Source organism: Equus quagga, chromosome 11 (assembly GCF_021613505.1).
Source record: "Equus quagga isolate Etosha38 chromosome 11, UCLA_HA_Equagga_1.0, whole genome shotgun sequence".
Lineage (NCBI taxonomy): Eukaryota > Metazoa > Chordata > Mammalia > Perissodactyla > Equidae > Equus > Equus quagga.
Genome location: NC_060277.1, coordinates 10802517 through 10825892, shown reverse-complemented (window position 1 = coordinate 10825892; position 23376 = coordinate 10802517). Strand labels below are relative to the sequence as shown.

The 23376-nt window shown below is 38.1% G+C and overlaps 1 protein-coding gene across 7 annotated transcripts in view; it reads left to right on the top strand.

Annotated features, from left to right (window-relative positions):
• The window catches only part of TRMT11 (tRNA methyltransferase 11 homolog), an 84618-nt gene that overhangs the window by 42355 nt on the left and 18887 nt on the right, over nucleotides 1–23376 (top strand). For 2 of the 7 annotated variants that reach the window (XM_046677419.1, XM_046677417.1), the window contains one exon: nucleotides 15503–16056. The exons of 4 other annotated variants lie outside the window; for them this stretch is intronic. In XM_046677419.1, the coding sequence (XP_046533375.1) occupies nucleotides 15503–15593 (91 nt within the window). In that variant the 3' untranslated portion in view covers nucleotides 15594–16056. Of the gene's footprint in view, nucleotides 1–15502; nucleotides 16057–23376 lie in introns of those variants that run through there. One more of the 7 variants, XR_006890816.1, reaches the window with a different exon arrangement.

Here is a 23376-nt window from a genome sequence, read left to right as displayed (position 1 = left end):
GCTATTTGGAGTCTTTTGTGGTTCCATACAAATTTTAGGATTGTATGTTCTATTTCTGTGAAAATTGCCATTGGAATTTTGATAGCAATTGCATTGAAACTACTTTGGACAGTTTAACAGTATTAATTCTTCCAATCCATGAGCAGGGAATCTTTCCATTTATTTTTGTCTTCAAATTTCTTTCATCAGTGTTGTATAGTTTTCAGTGTACAGTCTTTCACCTCCTTAGTTAAATTTATTCCTAGATATTGTATTCTTTTTGATGCAATTGTAAATGGGATTGTTTTATTAATTTCTCTTTCTGGTAGTTTATTCTTAGTATGTAGAAATGCAACTGACTTTTGTATATTGATTTTGTAACCTGCAACTTTACTGAGTTCGTTTATTCTAACAGTTGTTTGGTGAAGTCGTTAGGGTTTTCTAAGTATCATATCATCTGTAAATAGTGACAGTTTTACTTCTTCCTTTCCAATTTGAATGCCTTTTGTTTCTTCTTCGTGCCTAATTGCTCCAGCTAGGACTTCCAATACTATGTTGAATAAAAAGTGAGAGTGGGCATGCCTTCTTCCTGATCTTATAGGAAAAGCTTTCAGCTTTCACCATTGAGTGTGTTAGCTGTGGGCTTTTCACATATGGCTTTTATTACATTGAGGTACCTTCCCCTATTCTGACTTTGTTGAGAGTTTTTATCATACATGGATGTTGAAGTTTGTCAAATTCCTTTCTGCATCCATTGAGATGATCATGATTTTTATCCTTTATTTTGTTAATGTGGTGTGTCACTTTGATTGATTTGTGGGTATTGAACCATCCTTGCATCCTTGAGATAAATCTCATTTCATCATGGTGTATGATCTTTTAATGTATTGTTGAATTAAGTTTACCATTATTTTATTGAGGATTTTTAGATCTGTGTTCATCGGAGATATTGACCTGTAATTTTCTTTTCTTGTAGTGTCGTTGTCTGGTTTTGGTATCAGGGTAATGCTAGTAAAGCGTTCTCCCTGTCCTCTGTTTTTCAGAAGAGTTCAAGAACGATTGTTATTAATTCTTCTTCGAGTGTTTGGTAGAATTCACTAGTGAAGCATATGGTCCTGGACTTTTGTTTTTTGGGGGGTTTTTAATTATTCAGTTTCTTTACTGGTAATTGGTCTGTTCAGGTTTCTTCATAGCTCAGTCTTGGAAGGTTGTATGCTTCTAAGTTATCTGTTTCTTCTAGGTTATCCAATTTGTTGACATATAATTGTTTATAGTATTCTTTTATGACCCTTTGTATTTCTGGGGTATCAGTTGTAATGTCTCCTCAGTTGTAATGTCTCCTTTTTCGTTCTGATTTTATTTATTTAAGCCCTCACTTGTTTTCTTAGTCTAGCTAAAGGTTTGTCAACTTTATCTTTTGAAAGAACCAGCTCTTAGTTTCACTGGTCTTTTCTATTGTATTTTTAGTCTCTGTTTCATTTATTTCTGCTCTCATCTTTATTCCCTACCTGCTACTAACTCTGGGCTTCAGCTGTTCTTCTTTTTCTAGTTCCTTGAGGTGTATATTTAGGTTGTTTATTTGATCTCAAATAAAAACGTGTATTAAACACTTGTTAATACATGTATTTATTTTAATACACGTAAAAAACAAATATTAGCTACAGATTTTTTAGTTTTAAGTCTTGATATTAGAAAGTAAAGTGAATGACATCAGTGTTCTTTATTTTGTGGGCTCCTTAAGCAGTACTTGCACCGTATAATGGTTATGATGGTTTGAAACACTGTTCAAAAGAATTGGAAAGAGGAATTTATAGAGAAAAGACTAATAATTAATGGAACCACATAATAAAATAGTCATTTCTATTTTGATGTCAAAATTAAGACCCACTGTGGACAATTTCACATTTGCTTTCCCCTGAGTTTAATTTAAGAAAGTCTGGTATTTTTTTCCAGACTTATAGTTTTCTCTAAGCAAATTTATTTGATACTAAGAACAAACAATATAGAATGATCTGAGGATGCTTCTGAGAATTTTTCTTCTGCATAAAAATGATAAATAAGGTCACTCACTTTAGATATTTTTAAACCTGTAAATGCAGTGCTAATCTTTGTTTGGTTGCCTTTTATCATTTTAGTTGTGTCCTTTCAAATTGATTTTAAAAAATAAGGGAAAAGCCTAATATCAAGTAATTTTTTGAAACAGTCTTCACTTTATAAAATCACATTTAATCAGTGAGTTTTAACTAATATGGAGTTTACTGTAACTGAAAATACTTTGTCTCATTAAATTAATCATGTTTGGTTTTTAATTAATTACTTCATTTCTACCTTCTGTCTGTATGGAGAGGAATGTATATAATTGCAGCAAGATCCTAGTCCTTTATAATGCAAGTGATGACATGAAATTGTCAAACAGTTCTCGTACGCGTCTAACAAATTATTCTCAGGCTTGTTCAGTGTTGTTGATTTTGGCAATGGAAGACGATTAATTTTAGATTTTTACACTTTTGTATTCTGTGTCTCTTCATTTTTGATTTGTCACTTGTTAGGTTTAACTTTAGTATAACTTTTGGCCCACTTGATACATTGTTATAAAGTGTTCTCCCTCTTCCCCCTTTTAAAATATAAACATAAGTTATAAATGCAAAAAATTGTCTAAAGAATATGGATGTTTCATAAAATTTTGTATTTTTACATTATTGGTTATAGTTTTTAGGCTTGTTGAGAATTAGTAGTAAAGAAGAAAATTCTTGCTAACCATGTTAAAATTATGAAGCTGTCTGATAAGAAGAACCAGTTGTTTGTCATTATTCCCTCTTAATATAGTCTGAAAGCTGAGGAGTGATGCTTAACACTTTTCTAAAGCTTTATTCTTTACAAAGCTTCCATGTGCATTTGACCGTATTACTTTATTCTTACAAAGCTTCCATGTGCATTTGACCGTATTACTTTGCCCGTTTTAGAGATGAGGAAGTAGCCTAGACCTTGTGCACTTCACTTCAATGGGAAGTGGCCAAGTTGGGACCAGAACTCTTTTTTGTACTTGAAATTCTGTATCCTTTTTCTACATTATATTATGTCTTTACCAAAAAACACATTTCTACCTGTATGCTGAGATTAAAGGGCAAATATGCTTGAGTGGCATATTATTAGTTTCTTTCAAAGATCGGCTTTCCTCATCGCTCATGGGTCCGTGGTAGAATGTGATTTGTTTTACTGGATACATTTTTCCTGTTGATACAACATCTAGTTGATGCTGCTGTGTATAGTTGTGGTCACGGCGGTTATTCTAATAAAACATTTTTGTCATATAAAATTCATAGGAAAAAAATAATAATCTCCAGAGTTGTCCAGAGCAGATCAGAGTACAAATGTAATAGTTATGTTTTCAGTGAAAGTTACCTAAAACAATACTCTCTCAACCTTTTCTACCAGAATTCTTGGATAGACAAAAGAGTACCCGAAGTAGCCATTTTCAAGACTTCCTTGAAATCTTTTTTAAACATTCGTGCAACTTTTATACTCTGTAGTACTTGTTTAAATATAAACAATTGCACTAAATGGGCCATCATCTGGCCTATTTGTTTTGTGGCTTGTTTACTTGACGTGCTAGGTTAAGCACTGAAGTATAGGTAAGTGTAATTCTAGATACTATATGGACATTAATTTAGACTAAAGTTAAAATATTGTGTAAATCAGTTGTCATTAGTTTTTATAGCTAGCCAGTATAGTTCAGATGATTTAAAATAGGGAGTATTGGGAGGTCATAGTCTCAGGTGATGAAAGTTAATATAATGTTTTATTTTGGACTGATTGAAAGAGTCCAGTAACATGAAGCTGTTGAATGTTTCATGAGTCAGAATGGAAGGTGGCCAAAATTGAGGGGTTTGACTAAAGGACGGAAAAATTTTGCAGCTATAGAGGGAGAAAGAACCATTAACATTATAACAACGTGTTTTAAATGAGGAAGAGAGAGAAGAGACACTGAGGTCACTTGTTTGAGAAGATGACTCCTGGATGACCTGAAGTGCAAGAGTTAGTCTTTGTGATGAGTAGGTTACATGTTAGAATGATAGTAAAGCAGAGTGACTCATCATGAACTGTGGTGTTTTGCTGAGATAATGCTGTGCCTGATTCTGTTATGCATTATCCTTTCTCAGGATTAATGTTGTCTTTTCTTTGGCAGCTATTTGAATTAAAGGTGGTTCCTTCTGGTTGACCTTTCTTTCTGAAATATTTTGTTTTTTGTCTATCTCTTGCCAGGACGGTGGGTATTTTCCTTTTGATTAGAGCTCTGAAATATTAGAGATTAGGTATGAAGTATTTCAATCATATAACATGCCTGGTGGGAAGTAGATTCTACTTCATTTATCAGTGAGAAAAATAAGGCAGGGTGACACTAAGTAAGAATGTGGTAATTGGATATGAACTTAGTCTAGGTCTTAATAGTACAATATGTGTTACCTTCAAAATGTTTGTCTGTGTGAGAGAGAGAGAAACGAGAGAGAACATTTTTAACAACTATTTTGCATAGCAAAGAAGGAAATTGCATTGTCTATAAATTGTGTTTTAACTTGAGATTCAGTTTGAAAAAGGCTTATAAAGCAGATAGAAGCCTGGTGGTGCTGCATGAATTCAGTTTCAAGGATCACATCGTCTCCTTAGTTCTGAATGAATTGCTTTTGCTATTAGTGGTACTTTTCCTTGAATTTATGTCTTAGAGGGTTTCCATTTGACTTTTTCTTTTATACTTCTGCTAAACTAAATGATTTTGCCAAACAAACTGGATTTTCTTTTTGTCTTCTCCACAAAGTCCCCCAGTACATAGTTGTGTATTCTAGTTGTAGGTCCTTCTAGTTCTGCTCTCTGGGACACCACCTCAGCATGGCTTGATGAGCAGTGCTAGGTCCATGTCCAGGATCTGAACCGGCGAAACCCTGGGCCGCTGAGGTGGATTGCACAAACTTAACCACTCGGCCATGGGGCCAGCCCCCAAACTGGGTTTTTTATTAAGTTAATGATGTCGAAATAGTTTTAAATTATTTTTTTCTGGTAAACCAAGAAAAAGCAAAAGTCTGTTACCTACCAGCTCCAGGAAGGCAAGCATTTTAAGATACCTAGATCCTTTTACTTATGGTATTATTTGGATATGACTCTTATTTGCAGGAAAAAGCAGTTCTCTCAAGGCAGAAAGAGCATCTGTCTTTATGCTCCAACTCTAATGCTCATATTTTTCAAGCTATGACAGTAAAACAGTCTTTAATATACTGATGATATAGAATCTTAGGCAGAGGTCAGTTGCAAAATATAAAGTATGATTTAGAAGTCCAAGGTAAGAATGGTTTAGGGAAATGGGAACTTTATGTGTGAAGTCAGCATAATCCTCTGGAGCTTCTTTATAATTCTTGAATGACAGATTTTCTACTTTGTATTTTTCTTTATCATATGGTCATTTAACTTAGAATTATCTTTCCAGGGTTTTTTCAAATTCAAATATGAATTTGTATCTTCTTCCCACTCCATGACCCACTAAGAATCCAACCCTGAGATTTTAACATGTATTTTTTTGCCCAAAACCTAAGTGTACAGTTTAATGAATAATTACAAAGTGAACATTTGTGTAACCGCTGCCAACGTCAATATTAGAGCGTAATGCAGCACCCCAGAAACACCCCCTGCTGGGCTGTTTATGATTGTAAACACCTCCCCCTGCAGGTGGCCGCTAGTCTGACTTTTATGGTCATTGCTTCCTTACTTTCCTTTGTAATATTATCACTATTGAATTCATCCTTCAGGAAAGTAATTTTGCTCGTTCTTGATCTGTTTATAAATGCATGTGTATCTTTACTAAATTTTTCTTTTAATGGGTTGTGACAGTTTAAAAAGTCATCTAGAAGATGATTAGTTTCCAAGTTAAAGTGAGAGAGTATGTAAACATGTGCCTGTGCATGTTTTGGTCTGTTTTTCACCCTGTGCTGCTTAGGGTAAGAGTCTTCTTAATTTTATTTAAATATCAGAAATAGTAACTAATAAGTGGTCATTGCATTTTTGTCTGGTGTGTTTCCCCTGTGTTTTTTCAATATTTGAAGTAAAGTTTTGAATTTTATCAAGTTACAGATTTTAGTGGAGAGCATGTATTACGTACTTATAGTTCTGTATCATCATGATAGCGCGAATATCCATGATGGTCTTTTTACAATTACAAAGAAATTATGTGCTAAGTGCCAGATGACTAAGTTCAGTTGTTAAATGTCACTCACTTTCAAAAGTCTAGATATGAAGGTTTTAATATATATTAAAATGTTTTAATAGACTTTAGGTAACTTAATATCTTGCAGAGTAATGAAATTTTTAAAAAGTACAGATTGTATGTAAATAGCTAATTTAGGGATGAAGATTTCCAACCTCACCTTATTCCCATTAAGAATAATGCTAGAAGTTTCTTTTAAGAGTACTGGATGCCAAACTTTTGACCTGCTTGTCCTTGGTTTGGAGATGGCCTAGTGCTGTTTATAGTTGTGTAACTTTAGCACAAGTGGTTTCTATAGCTGCTGTCCAGTACCAGATGGAGAACAGTGGGGAGCTTTGATAAGGGGAGCAGGATTTTTAAACAAAAGCTGGACATGGGTAATTACCCTGAAGCTGAACTGCGGCCCATTATATTCAGCACTGTCATTTACATTTCATTTCACTCTCTGCTGATTACAAGAAAGAAAAGCTGCCCACTGTTTTTCTCTTCCATCTCTTTGCCTTCTTCCTCTCACCTTACTTTAGAGTATGTCAGCTTTAATCTGTTCCATGAATCCAGAAGTCTTTCCTGACAGAATCAGATGGGCGTTGCCAGTTTGGTGGCTTTCACTCTGATGACAGCATCATTGGTTTTCACTTATCATAGAACAAGTTTCATAAGCCATTTGTATTCAAGTGTTTGCAATGAAACTACTGTTTTGTATACACTGCTGTCACTTTGAGAATATCAGTGACTTAAGATTAATACTAGTGAGGTAGGAGAAATCATTATCTCATTATCAGGAACTGTCAGTAAGTAAAAAGACAACTTAAACCTGACCTATAATTAAGATAGGAGCCATTTGGTTTTCTTCTGAATGGTTTTCAACTTCATCTCCAAAGTGACACCTTTCTAGGGGGAAATCTCTTGTTTTTAAACAGTAATTTTATAAATTGATGATTATCCTTAGGTATTTTCATCGAAGTTTGCAGGATTATATAAAAGTTACTCATTTGGCAGTAAAGAGACACTATGAAAGAATTTTGGCTTTAGTCAGAATGTGGATGGGGAGTGGTGTGAGAGATGAGGCTGTAGGATTAAGCACTGGGGGGTCCAGTTTGTAGTAGAGGATGGGTTGAGGGCAAGGAAGTTGAGGAAATTCATTCCTGATCACCTCATTTTTTTCTCTGTAAAGAAGGATGTAAGTTTTTTGTTTTGTTTTTTTTTTGAGGAAGATTAGCCCTGAGCTAACATCTGCCGCCAGTCCTCCTCTTTTTGCTGAGGAAGACTGGCCCTGAGCTAACATCTGTGCCCATCTTCCTCTACTTTATATGTGGGATGCCTACCACACGTGGCTTGCCAAGCGGTGCCGTGTCCACACCCGGCATCGAACCAGCGAACCGTGGGCCGCCGAGGCGGAATGTGTGGACTTAACTGCTGTACCACTGGGCCGGCCCCCAGGATGTAAGTTTTTGATGAGAGTGAATAAACAGAGATTATGTAAGGTTTGGAGGACAGGTGAAATTTTGGAAAAGGTGCTATGAGAAATGAGAAAGAAAACTATGTCTTTTAATGTTTTCTTACATTCATGTATTTTTCATCTTCTTATATGTTTTCTTTCTCTGACTTGATTACGTGTTCCCTGAGGGGAAAGCCATGGCTTTCATTCTCTCAGGCTGTGTTTATGGGACCATTTGTGTAAGGTGTGGAGGCTACACGGACTAATAAGGCATAGTCCTTATCCTTAGAGAACTTGCACAGTAAGAGAAATAGTCACCCAGCCCATCCCGCATGATGCGTTTGGTCATGTAGTGATCCCTGCAAGGTGCTACATGAAGAGCAGAGAGCACCTACCTGAGGAGGTGGTGCTTGAGTCGAGAGGAAGCCAACATTGTAAGCAAAGGTACAGAAGCATGAGAGGGGGTGTGGTGCATTCAGGGAACCCTAGACATGACTGAATACCAAGTATTTGGGTGGGGAAATGGAAAACCACAGGGAGGCCTAGTGGTGAGGCTCTTTACATCCCAAAGAGTTTCACGTTCATCCTATTGGTGATGGCAAATCCATGAGGGATGTTAGGAGAGTGGCAGAAGTTCAGGTTTTCGGAAGGTCATCTGAGCTTGAATATGCAGGCGAGTTTGAGTTGTGGAAAGATCCCTGTGACACCAATGTGGAGGCTCCTGGCGTGGTCATGTGAGGATGATGAGGCCGTAAACTCATAAAGGTAGAGTTGGAAGTTGTAGAGGAGATAATGGAATTGAGAGTTTTGGTGGAGGTAGACAGGGCAGGACTCGATGACTGATTGGACAGCTGGGGTGAGGGAGACAGGAGTTAAGGTTAGCTTTCAGAAATCTGGCTTGGGGTAACTGAGTGGATGGTAGTTTTCTTGCATGTATTTTTTCCTTCCCCTCGCCCCTTGAAGGACATGGCGTGGTGTTGCTTTCTGGGCTACTGCAGTAGTCTCTGAACAGATTTCCCTGCTTCTGCAATTTCTCCTGCCATTACATTTCCTATACAGTAGCCAGAGTATCTTTCAGAATGTAAAGAGATAATGAAACTCCCCTCCTTAAAAGTCATCAGTGACTTTCTGTGTAATTTAGAGTGAAATTCAAAATCCTTCACATAAGCTTTAAGCCCAGCCTGATCTACTGGGTTTTCTCTCCGATTTCATTTTGTGCCACATTCCCTTTTGTTTACCAAGCCTTAGCCACTCTGGCCTGCTTTCAATTCCCAGAATGTACTTACCTCTTTCTAGTCTCAGAGTCTCTCACAATGTGTTTCTTCTCTCATGTGTTCCCTAGAATGTTTCTTCTCCTCTCTTTGTCTGAGTAAGTTTAATTCATCCTTGAGGTCTCACATAAGTGTCACTTCTCAAGGGAAGCCTTTCTCATCCATTCTCTTCACCCCATCTGGATGTCTCCTTTCAATCTTAGGGAACCCTTTTCTTCTCAGTGTTGTGTCACAGTTTGTAAGTATATATTTGGGTGTAGATTGTATAATGTCTTTCTGCCACTAGGATATAAACTCTGAATTCACAGACCTTGACTGTTTTGCTCACCACTCGATAAATATTTACGGAATGGATAATAACTGTTCAGTGAATATTTTGGACCTTTCTAGAATAAAAACAATCAAATTGAACAGTGTTTAAATCATCCCTTTGAAGGAAGAATAGGAACAGTTAGATATGGCTAGCTGAAAATTTTCTTTTTGAAAATACACTGAATTTCATCATTACCCTGGCATCACTCTTCAAAAATCAGTGTTACCAAAACATTTTAATCTCATGATGCCTAAGCCTCTTTTCTCATGAGAAGCAAACCAAAAAAGCAGTTGAATCGCCTTACTCTGGAAAATCATAACACCCTCCCTCTATTTAAGGAGGATATGATAACAAAGAATGGCAAATTTCTGAGAGAAGGAAGAAATTGGAAGAATAGTTTTACCCAAGTGGAGTTCTCGATGACAAATCTTTAGTTCCTTTAAAGTCTGAGCAGTTCATGACACTCAGTTTGAGAAACACTGTTACATATACGTATTGTGACGGTGCAATCCAGTGTCATTCGTTCCATTTAGAGTGTTTCAAATCTTACTACAGAATGCACAGTTTTGTTTCTTTTCTTGAGAGTTTGTTCCCCTTTAGATTAATATTTATTAAAAATTATAAGTGGCTGAAGTACTTTCCTTTTAATGTCTTTTTTATTCTTTTTGATGCTCTATGTTTGATCCAGAGTTGTAAAAATAATTAAGGATTAACTTGAATAAGGTCTAGTTTATGTACTTTTTCTAGAGACTAATTTGCAATTTTAGTTTGGACATTGTTGACAATGATACACTTGAGAATCACCAAGGTGAATATGTATTTGTATATTTCCACATCGTTCTTTAAAACATGAAACAGTGTGAATAAATGCTAGTCTTCCCTGAAGGAAAGTGGCCATCCTGGTCATGTTGATGCTCTGTGACTCTAGACGTTTACAACAGTCGGGACTCACAAACAGTGAGGGAAACAGCGTTGCTGACTGTCAGATGTCTGGTCAGCTCTGTTTTAAAACTGTCTCTATCAAGAAGGATTTATCTGCTTCAGCCAGCAGAGGGCAGTGTACACATAAAAGTACACCTCCACTTGTAAGGCTTCCTTTGGTTTCTTTGGCAAGTGTGTTAAAATTCCTCGAGTGGTTTATGTTTAGAATTAGCAGTACTGATAGGACAGGAAATTGGCTGGGTGGGACAGTGGTTAAAGGGATTCTGTCTAAAAGTTCAGATCTGAAATATGTGCTACCATAGCGTGGCTTTTTAGTGAGGAATGTCCTCTAAATGTCAAACTCCATTTTGAACGACCCACTATCTACTGTGTGGGAAGTTAACTCTTTAACCAATGTTTTGATGTAATTTCTACTAAAGAAAAAGTGTGATGTTAAAAGCATGAGCTTTGAAATCCGATCTAGGCTACACTTCTGGCAATGCTACTTATTAGCTGTGTGACCTGTGGCAGATTATTTAAACTTGCTCAGTCTCCTTTTCCTTATCTGCAAATTTAGATAATAATCTGCTGTGAAAAGATGCAGAAAATTAAATAGTTGGCTTATGTAAAACACATAGTTGTTGATATATCTTACTGCTTTCTTGAATCAGAACTTGTGTATTTCTTGTCATAGTTACACACTGTTTGTCTTACAAGGTTACGTGATAGATCTGAAAGCTGTATATTTCCATTATGTGGCCATCTGTAGCTAGCATAAATTTTCCTACAGAAGCTCTTAATTTCTGGTTATAAAAAATGGTAATAAACAGTAAACAGTGTAATCAACAATCTTCATATTTTTTTCAGATCTCCTTAACTACTACCATGCTCCAAAATTTAACCAGTAGTTATGAAATTTGGGAAAGGTGTTCTGTAATCTTTCATTGCCATAGTTTTCTGTCTTGACACTTCCTCATTCTTTGTGTGTTTTTATTTTCCATGAAGTATTTCTTGCTTACTGAAGATTGACAGAACTCAGGTTTTATGATACATAGATGATGTCATGACTGATAGTGATAGATTTGGAAGTGTTAGAGACACGAGCGCTCAAACACTGGAGCAAGTCTGAGTTAATGAGGGACATCTAGGATTGTGTTGCTCGAGGATACTCTTCTCCTTTTAAGTAAACACTTTGGCCTTTGAGATACTGAGTTGAAAAAAAATCTGCAGATATTCTTGGTTAAGATGGGCAGGGAATGTGAACAGAAGAGTCATGAAAAGGTGATGAAAAATATGTAGGGTTGCATATCATCATCTCAAGTGTAAGCCTTGATAAACTAAACTAAAGATAGTATGAAAGAAAGAAAAGAAAAAAACAGCGAGTTTGCGTTATTCTTCAGCATCGAGGTAACATAAATTCGGAATGCTGCAAACAGTATATTTCATATGGACTAGGGTGTATTTTAAATGTGTGTTGTTCATAGGAGATGATATTTACATGTATGATATACATGTGATGATATGTGGTAGACCATAGATATACTGAATGTCCTATGTGGAACATTTTATGAACCATGGCTTTTTCAGTTAGATGAAATGGTAGCCACGGTCCCTGGAGTGTCTGGCTTTCCCTGAAGAAGGACTTAGGCTGCTAGGTCATAGAAAGGCCCTTGCCAGATCCCTAGTACACAGGGGATTTGGAGCTTTTGGGTTCTCGAAGAGTTTTTGTTATGAGTGTCTTTATTTCACAATCGGGGGCAATCAGTCTTGTAGAAGGAGCCATTCCATCATAGGATCCAAACACATACCTCACATTGATTCTTCTCTACTCCCTGGGAGATGAAGAACATAGGAGTTTTCTCTTTTCCCCAGAGATTGCATTTCTAAGGGTAATAGTCTTTCCCAGCTTTTCCAGTAGCACATATTTCTCTGCGGCTGGGTCCCTGTAGCACTGAACATGTGGTCTGTTAGGGCTTATTTTGCTTTTACTTTATTCTGAGGGAATCTTGAGGTCTGAACTATTCAGATAGAGGATCTCATAGGTAGTACATAGTTTCTTGATAACCGTGCATTAGCATAGGTTTTAATCATTACTTTTGAGTTTTCCAGGCTTCTGCTGTTCATTCCATTTCTGACTCTGATCTTTATATTCTCTGTTCTTTATCACCAATTTGCCCTATTTATATCATTCAGGTCAAAGACAAGCGATTTTGCTAAGCTCTGTCTGATCTGTGAAGAAGGCTGTCTTCCCTTGTGCTTTGGCCTTTGTCTGCTGCTTCCTCTGGGGAGCCACATGATCAGCAGCTTAGGTGGGCTGGGCACAACTGCGCCCCAGTCCGTCTCAGCGCCCTCGCTGTCCCACAATGCCTCTGCCTTCTGGAAGCACATTTCTGTCCTGTCTTACCCTCCTCACCACTGCAGCTCTAGAATATTCCGTGAAGTAGTCCACAGTGCATTCAACGTAGGGGTGATCTTGCATGGCCTAGAGGACTCCCAGGGAGAAGAGAGGACAGAGGGCAGAGCTGGAAAGGACCTTGTTGCCTGACAGTGTTCTGATCCCTCTTGTACAAGAGAGGAAAGTGAGAGGACATTCAGCAAACTGAATCCAACTCCCACACACGAAGAGAAAAGCCTCAGAATTGGGGAAAGTTTGAACCCATTTGGACTTTAGCCAGGAACGTTGGCATATTAGGTTTGCATTTGAATAGGTTGAGTTGGGTCTCATTAGGGAGAACAGACTGGAGAGGGAGCCACTGAAGGCAGGGCAACTGGCCATGTAGAAAAAAACAAGGCGAGATAAGGAAGGTATAAGTTATAGTACCGGAGTTACAGGTGAAGAGGAAAAATGGATTTAAGATATTTAGGATGCAGAATCTAAGATTTTAGGACTGACTAAATGTGAGATGAAAAGGGAGTGGTCTTTGACCAAGATTGCTGACTTTGATGACTGGGTGGAGAATGATGCAAAGAGCTGTGAGGAGAAGTAAAGTGGCAGGAGAGACGTCAGCATCTGGACAAGCTTTACAGTATAGCCAAGACAAGGCATTTCTGTGAGGATGAAGCTAATATAGTTCAGAAAGTGGAGATGTTTTCTAGTGATCTTATTTGATATAAGGGCAGAATTTAGGGCCCTTGGAGGAGTAGATGGTGGCATGTCCCTTCCTTTTGTATGACTCTTCAGTCAGACTTTTGATAGTTGAAATGCACAAGCCAAGGTTAAATGCTGGAACATTGCTCTGTGTTGCTGCTGTCTCAGGTACAGTCCTGAGCTGTGGACCAGACTGGAGACTTCCTCAGGTTAACTGTGCTCCTAGGGTTATAAAATCCCTCAGGCATCCCCGTGGCTCCTTCAGTCTCCTCCCGGTATGAAAATTTTGTGTTGTTGAAATAATCCTCTTAGTTCCTAGAACTAAGCTAGTAGTACTGCTGATCCAGTCTCTTCCTTTCTGGGTAGGCAGTGCAGCTATCAAAGCCTTCGTCCATCACCTGTTTATTCAGAGGTTCTGCTTCTTGAGTTGGGGAAAAAGTTAGCTCTTTTGGAGGAAACCTCATTCTCTTGTAGGTTATAGTCTCTGGGGTCAGATAGACGTGTGTTCAATTCCTGGCTCTGTCACTTAGCAGTATTATCTTGGGTCTGAGCTCTTAACTCATCTGTGAATGGGGATAATAGTGTACTTTTCTCTTAGAGCTGAGTTTATATTAGATAGAGCATATAAGGCATTTAGTGTAGTTTTGGGCCCATAATAAATACCTAGTAAATATTATCTTTCATTTGGTATTCTTTAATTGTATACCTACAGGTTGACTAGATAAAAGTTATCTTTTATCTTTTGGGGATTCCATGGCCTGAAGTTAGTAACCATTGGCATGTTTTCACGTGCTTGCAGGAATTTGGAGCTGTAACATAGTTAGTGCCATAAAACTTAAGTAGCCACCTTTTTTTTTGATGAATCAGGAAATCTGGATATGTTTAATAATTTGTTTTTTGTGTAATTTTTTTTAAGATTCTGTGACAAAATCGTTTCTGAATAAACAATCACCCAATATAATTTTATTTTGGCTAAACCTGGGCTTTTATTAATGTTAGATACGAGAGAAAGGATGAAGATAGTCATCTCGTACAGAAATAAGGAAAAAATATAAAAATATCTTGAGGATTGTTATATTCCAGATGTATTTGTAGATATCATTTTGATACTGAAACCAGGATTAAAAATTAGGTTTCATATTTTCTAATTGTGTTTCTATACCTATTCTCAAAATCACATTAATCTGCGTGCAATTGAATATGAATTTGCAGAAGTACATGGGAAATGATATTTCTTTCTTCTTTTTCAAAGATTGGCACCTGAGCTAACAACTGTTGCCAATCTTTTTTTTTTTCCTGATTTTTCTCCCCAAGTTCCCCCAGTACATAGTTGTATATTTTAGTTGTGGGTCCTTCTAGTTGTGGCATGTGTGACCCCGCCTCAGCGTGGCCTGTTGAGTGGTGCCATGTCTGCACCCAGGATCCGAATCAGCGAAACCTTGGGCCACCAAAGCAGAGCACACCAATTTAACCACTTGGCCACGGGGCTGGCCCCGAGATTTATTTCTAATTAGATTTTTTTTCACGGTTTGAGATGGCTAGTGAAATTGGGTGAGAAGCTGATATTGTGGTTTTTTCTGTTAGTCTTCTTATCCCTCAGTTTTCTAAGCTGAAATAGGACATTCTAACTGAGATGGGTATTTCCAGTGTGCATATGTCAGTCTGAACTCTAGTCCTTACCTGGCACTGGAATCTAAACATGTGGAAATCACTTGTTTAGCCCATATCTTCATCTATTGTGGTTACTCTTACTTAAAGTTGCCAGGAATCATTTATTTCATTAACTGAAGGGAGGTATACCCCTAAACAGTTTTATTTATCTGTATGACATCATACAAATGCAATAATTTGTTGTTACACACCTTGGAGTAGAAGCTTCCCTTGTTTGATAGTTCTTATAGTCACAGATGATTGTGGTTCGTGCTGAACTGGGAGTCAGAAGGTGCCTGTGCTCGTCTCCGCTTGTCTTGCCTGGGATGATTCTCTTTGTCATCTCTGACTCTCTGTTTTCCCAGTAAAAGTATTGTCCTCTCTGTGCAGAAAGGATCAAAGGAGATGAAGTAGGTGGATACCCAAGCATGATACAGACATAAAGTGGTGGTACATTTCTAATTCAGGTGAAAAAGAAAAACAAACATGCACCAGAGTGAGATTTTGCTTCAAGTAAATGACCACTTTGGTTGCAAGCTAGCTGAAGAAGTAACTCAAATGTCGTTATTTTCTGTATTTTCCAACCAACCAGAACCGGGACCAGTCTTCACATCTGCCAAACGATCACTCTCTGCTATACCAAGGCCATAACTCCTTCCGGGAGAAATATTTCAGTGGGGTGACCAAAAGAATTGCCAAGGAAGAAAAATCTAGCCAGGAGTGAAAATTAAGATTTTGACAATGGAGAAAGAATAAAGATTTGATAGAAAAGACATCTGGATGTGAACTTTTAAGTATGATCCGGAAAACATGTACTGTTTTAAGTGATTTTATGTAACAAAATAAATGCTACAAAGTAAATTGAATAATTCTTGTAACATTAGCTTTTTTTATACACTATTTTGTTGTATGTGGTCTTTTGAACCTTATTTAATTTATATTTGTACTTTTAAGTATTATGGCAATTGAAAACAGTTATATTTTTGGTAACTAATTTACAAAGGGAACTAATAATGACTTTTTAAACAGGTATCTGCTGGGCATGTTATAGGCAGTCAGTAGTGATTGAGAATTTATTCATTGGATAGATTTAATTTGGTTTTTGATTGTAATTGATTTAATAAAGCTTACTGAGGATTCCTAAAATTGTGTAGTGTTCAGTGCTTTCCAGGGGGGATGTGATGAAGGAAGTGAATTTTTATTTATAAAATCCGGACAAGAAAGTAATAACAGTGATAATGGTAATGATGAGAAAGGCTAAGACCTGACAACCTTGAAAGATTCCAAGCTTCTTGAGGCCTGCCCACATCTGAAGCTCGTCTGTACCTTGGATTGGCTCCTGCATTCCTAAACCTTGACTGTCGGTCCAGTTAACTACCCACAATTTTTGGGTTAGAAAGTAACTGATAGTTAACAGCAGTAACAACAACACAAATCCTTGATGGTTCCCTAATGGTATTAAGCCTAATCAGAGCTCTTTGAAATAGAAGCTGTATTTTTCCTGAAGGAGAAACTTTGCTGAGTCCACATTGTGTCCATCATGAAAATATCTTGTTTGAAAACCACTATACCCATTAATTCAGGATGCTAATAGCTTTCTTGCTTTCAGTGGTCAAATGTACCTCAGCAGGGTGGCAGTAAATGAATCCTCTCCCTTTAACCAGAGCTTATTTTTATTTATGTTATTATTATTGTAATGTTACTGCTGGCTTTTATGGACTCAGAGTTTGAACGTGCATGGCCTACGACCTCCAAAAAAACAGTGCTGCCCAAGCAGAGAGAGAGAGCAGGCCGTCCACTTAGTTCTCTCCTGTCCTGCAGCTCTGAGTTTCAGCAGTGGATCTCAAACATTTTAGTGATTGTTTTATTTGGGTTTCTGAATGTGATTTGTGGTACACTGGGGAAAATCTAAAAGTCTTCAAGGGTGATTTATTTTCAATATTTCTGTTATAAACCATCTTATTTAAAATATTTTGAGCTTATATGGGGGGTGAGTTTGAAACTTTGTAGCTGACTAAATTTGGAATATGAGATTTTAGCCTTGCCCCATTTTTTGGTTGTCACCAAAATTAGTCCAAATAGTTCTGGAAACATTGCAACATTAATTTTAGTCACTTTGTCCTTAAAAATCCAACATTTAAACAGATATTTCAGATTATTTCTTATTACCACTAATTGAGGTCTTCTGGTCGTTAATTCTTCTTCATTATTGTGAGGCTTATTTTCATATGTATCAGTAAGTTCAGTCTCCCATTCTTGAAATGTCTCTTGGCTCAGAGTGAAGTCATGTAGTTATTATAAAGTTGATACTCAGAAGTGAAAAAGAAACCTGGTCACTTTCAACCAATTTCTTTTTAAACTTTTTATTAAGATTATGATAATTTACAACCTTGTGAAATTTCATTTGTACATTATTGTTAGTCATGTTGTAGGTGCACCACTTCACCCTTTGTGCCCTCCTTCCACCCCGCCTTTCTCCTGGTAACCACCAATCAGTTCTCTTTGTCTATATGTTTAACTTCCACCCATGAGTGGAGTCATACAGAGTTTGTCGTTCTCTATCTGGCTTATTTCGCTTAACATAGTACCCTCTAGGTCCATCCATGTTGTTGTGAATGGGACGATTTTATCCTTTTTTATGGCTGAGTAGTATTCCATTGGATATATATACCATATCTTTATCCAATCATCGGTTGATGGGCACTTAGGTTGCTTCCATGTCTTGGCTATTGTAAATAATGCTGCGATGAACATAGGGGTGCATGGGACTTTTGGAATTGCTGATTTCAAGTTCTTAGGATAGATACTCAGTAGTAGGATGGCTGGGTCATAGGGTATTTCTATTTTTAATTTTTTGAGAAATCTCCATACTGTTTTCCATAGTGGCTGCACCGGTTTGCATTCCCACCAACAGTGTATGAGGGTTCCTTTTTCTCTCCAACATTTGTCACTTTTTGTTTTGGTTATTTTTGCCTTTCTAACAGGTGTAAGGGGATATCTTAGTATAGTTTTGATTTGCATTTCCCTAATGATTAGTGATGATGCGCATCTTTTCATGTGCCTATTGGCCATCCATATATCTTCTTTGGAGAAATGTCTGTTCATGTCCCCTGCCCAACTTTCAAACAATTTTGATTTTAGAATGGAGGTTTCAAGTCCTCTTATTCTACAAAGAGAGACTTTATTTTCTGGCATCAGGATCTTATTCCTTTTTCCAAGTTACAGCAGATCATTTCCAGGAGTGCTTCAGTTTTATATGTATTCCTCCTGCGCTTATCAGCAGGAATATCACCCAGCAAAATGCATGCCTTTTGGATAGTCCTGGAGTATGAATTTACAGTATAATCTGTGAGTGAACCCTAGGTGGTCTGTGGGCTGGCCTATTAAATGTTATAATATGACGAAATCTATAATTTTGTTTCTGGCATATATTAAATACCCATAAAATCCAGACGGTTACCTTCCTGGTGTTTTATCAGAAGTACCCTCCTACCTATCCGTCTGGGTGGGCATGTTTTGCTGTGATAGCTGGGAGGGAATCGTGGAGTAGGTGGTCTTTGGTGTGTTTAGCCAAAGTGGCCAGCAGATTTAAAAAAGCTTAAAATCTGCTACAAATTTCTCAGCCACTTCCTGCCCAGGGTGACCCAGGTTTGGGCCAGCTCACCACTAACTTCCTTATGACTAATTCTTTAAATACAAAGATTGAGTAATAGAACATTTTCAAACCGTTTAAACTCTGGGAGGTAGGTCTGTGTTACCACTGTTTCCTTGTGGAGGAAACTCACTTAAAATTTGAGATTCCCTGTATATTTAAGAAGAGTGGTGATTACAACAACTGAAAAGAACCTTATTTCAAGTTTGGTAAGGAAAAGTAGAGTAAGAGTTAATATATTGGATCTATTGTAGTGAATGTGTTTATATTATTGGAAGAAAAATATGCTTTTAAAAAGTTTGAGACATAGAAACAGCTTTTGAGGTAATATCTATTACTCTTAGAATTAAAGAAGTAGAGATTTGATTTTTTTATCATCAGGCAAGTAGATGTTAAGATCATGTTATCTAGATGCCAGTATAAGCAAATCTGGCTCTTGACTCAAAGGCCTTAGTTGTTTTGGGTTAGAAGAACTGCTGACATACTGTTCTCAAAGTATTATCAAGTGTTGCTAATCCAAAGAGATATGGAATAAAACATAATGTTTATGTGTCGAAAATTGAAGGTGACGTCTTTTGGGGAAATGATCTTCTTTGTATATTTTAATAAATCTCCCTTGAAAAAGCACAGTGCAACTAAGCGGATGTTAATGGTTCTAACAGAAAAACAATCCTGTGTAGATAAAGCAGAGCATAAATAAATAAATTCATTAATGGAGCATAGGGGTGGAAATGGAGGTGAGTGTTGCTGAGAAAATTAAAGACTTTATTGTTGAGGCCGGCTCCGTGGCTGAGTGGTTAAGTTTGTGCCCTCCACTTCGGCTGCCCAGGGTTTCGCTAGTTCCGATCTTGGGCGCAGACATGGCACCACTCATCAGGCTGTGCTGAGGTGACATCCCACATAGCACGACCAGAGACACTCACAACTAGGATATACAACTGTCTACTGGGGGGCTTTGGGGAGAAGAAGAAGAAAAGAAAAAGATTGGCAACAGATATTAGCTCAGGTCCAATCTTTAAAAAAACTTTGTTGATTTTCCTGTTTGACCAAAAGGGAATAAATTTTACCAGAATAAGGACCTTGGCTCCCTTTGGAAGAGTATGGTTTTGTTCCATTATGAAGTTATTTAGAAAACTAAACACTTGTAAGAATCTTTTTTCTTAGAAGGATTGTATTCATAGATTAAGCGAAGTCTACTTTCATTTCCAACTCACTCCCATTTTTGTCAGATATTTATCAAGTAATGTGGTTTGTAATCCAAACAAAAAAAAAGTGCCTTAATCCAGAACATACACATGGCCACAATAACACTAGACTGATGGTGTTTGTACTTTATGAAAACATTGAGATCTTCTCTAAAACAGAGTGGTTGGAGAACATAAGGTCTAGAGTGTAAAGAGTTGTAATGGAATGATAAACATATCTGTGATTCTATCTAGCCATAGAATCATAGAGACAGCACATTCCTGTCTATCCTTTGGGGTGAAAAGCTTACTAGAGAACTTGACCCTGTTCTCTTAACAGAGGTCTGCCTCAGGATGCTCAGAATTTTCATTGTACGGGATAAGCAAATTGACATTTAGACATAACTTGAGGCCAACCTGGAATTTGGCTCTTATCCCTTCCTTCCTAAGCTGTTGTAGACAGGCTCCTAGGGGGTTGGAGGCTAAATTGTCATGGCAATCTCTTAAGAAGCCTGGGTCCTGGAACAAAATGGGGCTTAATAGATGAATGTTAGCATAAGCCAGCTTCACTTTGTGTAACTGCTAGCCCTATTTCATGGGATAGTAGGATGTGCTTAGTATATTTTGTTCTGGAATTTGAATGTTCTTTCTAGGATAATCATATTGCAGTGATGCCAAACTGAACTGTCTAAAAAGGAATCTGCTTTGACCTCTGTGACTTTAAAATCTCTCCTTTAATCAAGGCTTCCTGACTCTCTCCTGAGGGCTTATCAGAAGAACTCTGTTTGTCTAACATCCAGCAGTGAAGATTAGCTGGGCTTATGTGTGAAGTTAGTCAAATTAAAAAAAAAAAAAAAAGGTTGAGAAAATTAAAATTGAAAATGTAAATGGTACTTGAGTTGGACTTTGATGGCTTGCCCAAGTATTTTATCTAATGTGTTGTAGGTTTGTGAAGTGGATCAAGATGGTCAGAGTGGTATTGGTGAGCTTTGGAAATCTGGAAAAGCTCCTTTGTATTTGTTTATTGTTTATAATCATGGACTCGAGTATCTCATCAGAAGTCTGAGTGTTTCCAGCACAAACAATAAAACTTTTTTTTCCTACATTGTTTCATTTTTCTACACTTTATATCTGTTGGGAGATAATTCTCCATAAATGTCTTGCATTTCTGTGTATTGTTCTAAGGAGACGTGGACCCTCTGCATCCTAGACTGTCTTTTTTGGGGATGTGTTAGCACCTTTGAAAGATAGAGTATCTCCACCATCCCTGTCCCCAACCCCTTCTGAAAAGCAGTTATTAGCAAACTGCTGGGATCTTGTCAAAACTGAACACCTGAGCTATCCAACCTGCTACTTCTATTGTGGAGTGGATCAAACAGACTTGTGACCTCCAAGATGAGAAGGGCCCAACAAGCCTCACGTGTCAGATGGAATTGGTGTATTCAAGAATGCAGCTGGCTTAGCCCCAGTAGTGCCATGAAAAAGTGGTAGCTATCCATTTGGGGAAAACTTTACTCCCCATTCCACTACCTGAAACAAAGGCACTGACTCAATAGCATTCTTGATTCATAAAGGCTACATTTAGGGGGTTTAAAAATACATTTAGGTTGCCATTTAGGAGATTCCTCTAAATACCTGCTGCCTCTTTCATTGATGGATTGGCTAAACTGAAGCCCAGCGGTGTTCAGTGGGCTGCTATGGCCGCTCCATCTCAGCGCCAGATATGCAGAACCGAAAATGGATGTGGTTGGCCTGGTCAATGGTCAGCACTCAAAGCCATTCTCATAGTTCCAGCCAGTACCCTCCTTGCTGAGCCTTGTTATATTTTTACTGAGTCTTATGCTGTTGCTATGACCTATGGTTTGGTCTGTCACTTGGAAAACTACAGACTGGCAGATTAAAGACACCCTTCCTTAGGGGCTGCAAACAGTGGAAGCAGGTTGTGACTGCTGACTGAACTGTGTGGGTCTTTCTCAGATGAGACCACCTAGATAGAGTAAAGCTGTTGGTTGGGCTGGCACCACCCAGATTGCCATCATTGTTGCCTTGATCCATCATTGTCCCAGACATGGCCGCACATCCACCATTATAGGTAGGACACAAAGTAAAGCACCATATTTCTGATGCAGAGCCGCCATTTGATGCTAGACTTGTGATTTCTGCCAAAAATTGACCTGGTTGCCTTGTGGTGAAGGACACCACATTGCATGGAGTGTTGTCCCGCCTGCTTCTGGCAGATTGATTACTTCAGATCTTTGCACCCACTCTCAGAGCTATTGGTTGTGCGTCACTGCTGTTGACACTTTCTCAGGTTACAGTGTTGCTGTTCCAATCCGATCAGTTGACTCCAGCCACACCACTTTGGCCCATGAAACTAATCTGTGCCACGTGTTTGGCTTTCTGGACCATTTGGTATAACAATGGTATAACAATGATATAACCTTTATTGCAAAAGCCACTCAACTGTGGGCTGATAGTCAAGGTATTTGATAGACTTTCCATGCTCCCTACCATCCACAGGCATCTGGAATTTTTGAGCTTTGGAAATTTTCTCTACATTTACTCCATGTTTTCTCTGGCAGTCCTTTACCAAGCCTTCTCAGAAAGGCTCAGGTCATTGCTTCAAAGTTAGCTCTGAATAGTACACTGTTTTGTCCTTTGTCACACACCTAAGTCTTTTGATGGTTGGGTTTCAACTCAGAGACAATTGGTGATGAATATCGTGAGTCTCAGGCTGGGAAGATTTTCCAAAACCAGCACCAAAGAGGGAGCTATGACAATCCGGTCCAAAAGGACTCCCCTAGGTGGTATGCTTTATTATTGAGGTTGGAGCAGAAAATCAATATTCCAGCTGATTTATTGTCTTTAATTTTCTTCTTCTGTTTACATTTTCCTCTAGATCCCCAAAAATGTTAAAATAAAACCACACTTTCTGTTTTATTTTGGTGGTAACTGCTGTTCCCTTTAGAAGTTATGCTACTCTACTTTTCTTGTTACACACGTTCTAAGGCTTGCCTGCTGGTGATTGGTTGATGCAAAGGCATAGAAAGAGCGTGATGTGTAGGGGAACTGCATGCAGTTCAGAATCACTGAAGTGTGAAGTGTAAACTGGGGATCAATAAAGTAAGGCTAGAGAGTGTGGCAGGCCGGAGAGCTTTCTACCCCCTCCCCCGACCCTGAGGGAGGAAGGGAGCTACCTTAGGATTTTCAGTGGGAAGGTGATATTATCAGACTGGGTCTGACTGTTACTCTGGTGATAGTGGTTTGGAATGGAGGGAGAGAGACTGGAAGCTGGAATCTTGTCAGAAGGTTGATGCAGTCATCCAGGTTAGAGATGTAAGGATCACAACCAAAGCAGTGGTGGTAGGGTTGATTGGAGAATATTTAGAAGATTGAATGAGCAGGTCCTGGTAATTGATTGGATACAGAACGAGGAGTAAGGGATGATGTCCAGGGTTCCGATTGAGTGACTGGGTGGACAGCATGACACAAATGGGAATAGAAAATGGTGGAAAGAGGATGTGTTTAGGTTTGGACATCCTGAACATGAGGAGCCTATGGCACAGGCATGGAGAACTGCACAGCAGACTGTTGAGTATGCAAAACCAAAGCTGGACAAAGATTGCATAT